We start from the raw sequence: 5,169 nt of genomic DNA on the forward strand, positions 1-5,169 counted from the left end.
CTCGGCTGCCCCTGGGTGGCTGCAGTGGCCTTGGGGACGTGCTCAGTGGCCCTGGGGGCAGCTTGGATGGGGCAAGGAGGCCCCAGGGATGAGTTAAATCCCCCCAGGGATGGGCGACGCGGCCTCAGGATGGCTCAGCGTGGTCCAAGCAGCCCTGGGATGGCTTAAATTGCCGCAAGGATGGGCTAAGCCGTGCCAAAAGGGGCCCAAGAGATGAGTCCAGTGGCCCCAGGATGGCTCGGAGTAGTCCCACCAATGAGTGAAAGCAGCACTGGGGTGGTTGAGATGGCCCAGAGCGGGGCTAAGCCATCTTGGGATGGCATAAACGGCTGCAGGGATGGGGCAAGCCACTTCAGGAGGGGGTCAAAGGAGCTTCAGGATGGCTTGGAAGGCCCCAGAGATAGGGCAAGCCACGTCAGGAGGGCTCACACGCCCCAGGGATGGGTCAGGTGGCTCCAGTGTGGGTCAATGTGGCTTCAGGATGGCTTAGATGGCCCCAGTGGCAAGCGAAATGGCCCCAGGATGGTTCAGAGAGGGCCCAGGGATGAGTGAAAATGGCATCGGGATGGGCCACGCTGCGCCAGAAGGGCTAAGATGACCCCGGGCACAGACCAGGCAGGACCTGGGGTGGGCTTAGCAGCCCTGAGGACGGCACGAGCAGCCCCAGGACGTCGCTGCACGAGCCCAACCTCACCTTGATCTCGATCTGCTCCTCCATCTCTTTGTTCTTGATGGCGGCGTACTCCTTCTCCAGCCTGCGTGGGACACGGGGACAAGCTGGGATGCCACCTGACGGAGGCGGCGGCGGCGGCAGCGTCCCCCGCAGGGTTCCCCAGCTCACCTCTTCATCTTCTTGGGGTTGTACTTGACCTGGAAGGCCCTGAGGATGAGCTTGTCGGGGCAGCTGTCAAACTGGTGCGGGATCACCTTCTGGAAGTACTGCGGGCAAAGCATCCCGGGTTCGTGGTGAAGCGGCACGGCCCCGGCACGCGGCCTGGAGCATCAGCCTCCCCCTAAATACAGCCCCACAGGCAGCCCAGCTGCCCCCCACACCGCCCCAACGTTCGGCCCACGGCCCTAAGTCTGCCTCCAAGCACAGGAATTGGTTTCAGATCACGACCTAACGCCTCAGCCAGCCTGGGAGCACGGCCTCGAGCACGAACTGAGCCCAGAACACGGCCCAGCGTGTGAACCGGCCTCGGAATACGCCCTGCTGACCAAACCCACCCCACTTTTCTTCATGAGGATCTGCCCCACGCTGTGTCCCCCAATCCGTGATCCCAGCACTCCTTGGCTGAGCGTGGTGGGGGCGGGCTGGGGCTGGACCCGACCACCTCGCAGGTCTTTTCCAACCCCAGCGATCCTACCATCCCATCCCGCCTCAAACCGTGCCGAATTCGGACAGCTCTGCCCCCAAAACCACCTCCCCCTGCTCCCACCAGCCCCCACGTCCACCCCAGCCGTACCTGGGACATGCCCTCCATGTCCAGCTGGACGAGCTCGGCCTGGTTGAACTGCAGCAAGGCCATCCCCACGCGGAACACGATCTCCAGTCCCTGCGGGAAGGGGCTCACGTCATCCCCATCCCCACCCGCTCCCACCTTCAGTTTTCGGGCTTCTCCTCCCCCCCAAAAAACAAAACAACCAGGCAGGTTGGCGTGGGGGAGACCGTTCCCAGGTGGCTGTGGTCTCTGTGCCGAGCCCAGGTGCCGGCTGCGGCCTCGTTACCTCGTACATGAAGATGTCGAAGACGCGCGTGGCCACGGGCAGGGGGAAGGTGGTGAGGAAGAGGGTGAGGAACCAGGACGAGGCGTACATGGAGGTGAGGAAGCTCTGCGAGCGGAAGTGGATGTTCAGCTCCGGCAGCTGCTCCTGGGTGCGAGAAAGGAGAGACATGAAGGGGACGCGGGGACTGGGGGGGAGGGTTTTGGGGGTCACCCACGGGTGCCGGGCTTTGGACGCGTGGACGTCCCCAGGGTCTCAAGGATGTCACTCGTGGCACCTTGTGGACGGTCCCCAGGTACCACGGGCGTCTCACGGGTGCCCTCAGGGTCCCACGGGTGCCCTCAGGGTCCCACGGGTGCCCTCAGGGTCCCATGGGTGTCCCTGGGTCCCATGGGTGCCCCCAGTTTGTTTCACAGACACACGCGGGGTCTCACGGATGCTCCCCTGCAGACCCACGGGCGGTCCCCAGGGTGTCTTTTGTGGATGCCCCCCGTGGTCTCACGCTCCCCAGAGCATCTCGGGAGGGTCCCTGGGGTCTCGGGGATGTCCTCGCTGTGTCCGTGGACAACTTTGGGGTCTCACAGATGGTCCCCAGGGCATCCTGTGGACACCCCTGGGGTCTCACAGTCCTCGAGACATCTTTGTGAGCATCCCTGGGGTCTGGGGGATGTCCTCAGCGTGTCTCATGGACATCTCTGGGCTCTATCAGACGCTCCCTTGAGCTCACGGACGGTCCCTGGCCGTCCCAAGGATGTCCCCAGGATCCCCCGGGAGACGTCACCCCACTCCTACCCGTCCCGGTCCACGTTCCATGGTGGGATGCTGCACTTGGGGGGGGAGCCACGGGTGTCCCTTACCTGCAACATGTACTCGAACTGGTAGATGCAGAGCCCCAGCTCGGCCATGCTGGGTTTGAAGAGCTCCCGCAGGCGGTACTCCTGCATCAGCCTCACGAACACACAGAAGGCCTCTTCCTCAGGCATCTGGGGACGCAAATTCCCTCCTCAGCACCCTGCCACCGGCTCCGAACTCAGAGCTTCTTCCCACCAGGTGACGGGGGATGGGAAGCACCGGGACCGTCCCCACTTTGGGAGCGGGAACGGGGGATTTTAAACCCACGCGGAGCGTGTGGGATAACGGGAACGAGCTCGTTCTGCTCCTGAAGATGAAGCAAACCCAACCCTGCTCTGCTGTACCTCCAACCCCCACCCCCCATCAGCCCCTCCATGCCCCCCGGGCTGGTGCAAACCTGCATGAGCAGCAGTCCCACGATGAAGGCGCTGCCCTGGCAGTATCCAACCTCCCTGTCCACCAGCGAATAGGCCTGAAAGGAGCAGGAAACGCCAACGAACATCCAGCCAAACCAGATCCCAAGCCCAGAGCGGGTCCCACGCCGTGGCTCTGACCCGGGGACGCTCGGGGGGGGGAGGGCTGTTACCTTCATGACGTTGAAGAGCACCTCCTGGCCCAGGCTGTCCTGCCCCTTGAAGAACTCGTGCTCCGGGTAGGTGCGGGCGATGTCCCTGCGGATGAGCTTCTCGCAGGGGGAGGACATCTTGAGCAGCTCCGAGTATTGGTTCTTGACGGGCATGTCGGTGGCACTGCAGAGCAGCTGCCAGACGATGGCACGGAAGTGGTGGGGGATCCCTTTGCGGATGAGCTCCTGGGGAAAAAAAAAAAAAAAAAAAAAAAAAAAAACGGGGCAAAAACCAGAGAAAACGGGTTCGGAGATGATGGGAACGCTCCCGGCGGATGGGGAGACGCCGAGGCGGAAGGGGAAGGCTGGGCTCCGGGATAATGAAACCGAAGCGACGTCTCCTACCTTCAGCAGCTTCTCCTTCTTTTTCCGCCACTCGTCCCACTCGTTGACGATGCGGCCCCACAGGATCCAGGTGTCCTCCTCCAGGTGGCTGAGGTTGGAGGAGGCCGAGGAGCTGGAGACCAGGGAGGAGCCGCTGTTCCTCCGCGAGCCGTTCATGGAGCGCATCGACTTGGAGTCGGCCTCCAGCAGCCTGCGAGGGGGACAGATAGCCCCAGAGGAGCCCCAGGGGAGCAGAGGGACCCCCAGAAGGACAGAGATTTCCCCCAGGGTCACCCTGAAGAGGGAGCTGTTCCCACCCAGCCACCCTGAAGGGGTGGGGTATCTCCCCAAAGCAACTCGGAATGGGAGATATTCCCCCCAAAGTCACCCTGAAGGAAGAGAGGTTTCCCCACAGCGCCTCAAAGGAGGAGATATTCCCCCAAAGCACCTCAAAAAAGGAGATATTCCCCCACCCGGGCCACCCTAGGGAAGGAGATATTCCCTCAAAATCACCCCCAGGGAGGAGATATTCCCCCAAAGCACCTCAAAAACGGAGATATTCCCCCCAAAGGAAGAGGTTATTCCTCCCAGTGCGCCTCAAAAGAGGAGATTTTCTCCCCAAGCCACCCTCAAGCGGGAGACGTTCCCCCAAAACAAGAAGAGATATTGTCCCCAGAACACTGCAAAGGAGGAGATATCCCCCCCAGAGTCACCCTAAAGAAAAGAGATTTCCCCATAGCACCTCAGAGGAGGAGATGCCCCAAAGAGATTCCCCGCAAACTGCCCCGAAAGCAGAAATATTTCCCCCAAAACCACCCAAAAAGGGGAGGTATTGCCCCCTGCGTCACCCTAGAGAAGGAGCTACCTCTTCAAAAGCCCCAAAAGAGGAGATGCTGCCCCCTGAGCCACCCCACAAGAGGGGATTTTCCTCCAAAATCGCCCTAAAGGAGGAGATATTCCCTTGAAATGTATCAAAAGAGGAGATACTCCCCCAAAAATACCCTAAAAAGGAAGAGAGATCACTGGTTTAATGCCAGGTCAGAGCTCTGTGCCTGGTGCTCTGGCTCAGGGAGCCTTGGGGCTTGCTTCCCATCGAGTGGAAGACAAAGCGAGGGAGAAACCGACCAGGTTCGCTGCTGGTCGGTTTATTTATTAATTTTAATAAATAAATTATTTATTAATTGTTATTAATTGTTCCAACCTGCTGCTTCCTCCCAGGGAATCCCGTCTGCCCACCAGAATGAGCACAACCTGGAGGAAACCCTCGGTGGGAGCATTCTCACCGTGGTTGATGGATGCTTGGGAAAAGAGGGGCATAGAATCCTAGGACGGTTTGGGTTGGAAAGGACCTTAAAGATCACAGAACCATGGAAACGTAAAATGGTTTGGGCTGGAAGGGTCCTTAAAGATCACAGAATTATAGAATGGCTTGAGTTTGGGTTGGAAGGCCCCTTAAAGATCACAGAAACATAAAATGGTCTGGGTTGGAAGGGTCCTTAAAGATCATAGAAGCATGGAAAGGGTTGGGCTGGAAGGGTCCTTAAAGATCGTAGAAACATGCAAAGTGTTGGGTTGGAAGGGTCCTTAAAGATCATAGAACCATGGAATGGGTTGGGTAGGAAAGGTCCTTAAAGATCACAGAA

General features: G+C 59.6%; 1 protein-coding gene across 1 annotated transcript in view; it reads right to left on the bottom strand.

Moving 5' to 3' along the window:
* Nucleotides 1-5,169, bottom strand: part of EVI5L (ecotropic viral integration site 5 like) — a gene marked incomplete at its 5' end in the record, with an annotated part of 19,328 nt that overhangs the window by 12,562 nt on the left and 1,597 nt on the right. Inside the window, 8 exon segments of the mRNA XM_021383051.1 lie at nt 695-755; nt 842-939; nt 1,467-1,556; nt 1,729-1,872; nt 2,583-2,708; nt 2,975-3,049; nt 3,164-3,388; nt 3,548-3,737. Of these exon segments, the coding sequence (XP_021238726.1) occupies nt 695-755; nt 842-939; nt 1,467-1,556; nt 1,729-1,872; nt 2,583-2,708; nt 2,975-3,049; nt 3,164-3,388; nt 3,548-3,737 (1,009 nt within the window).

Source organism: Numida meleagris, unplaced genomic scaffold, assembly GCF_002078875.1.
Source record: "Numida meleagris isolate 19003 breed g44 Domestic line unplaced genomic scaffold, NumMel1.0 unplaced_Scaffold328, whole genome shotgun sequence".
Classification (NCBI taxonomy): Eukaryota; Metazoa; Chordata; class Aves; order Galliformes; family Numididae; genus Numida; species Numida meleagris.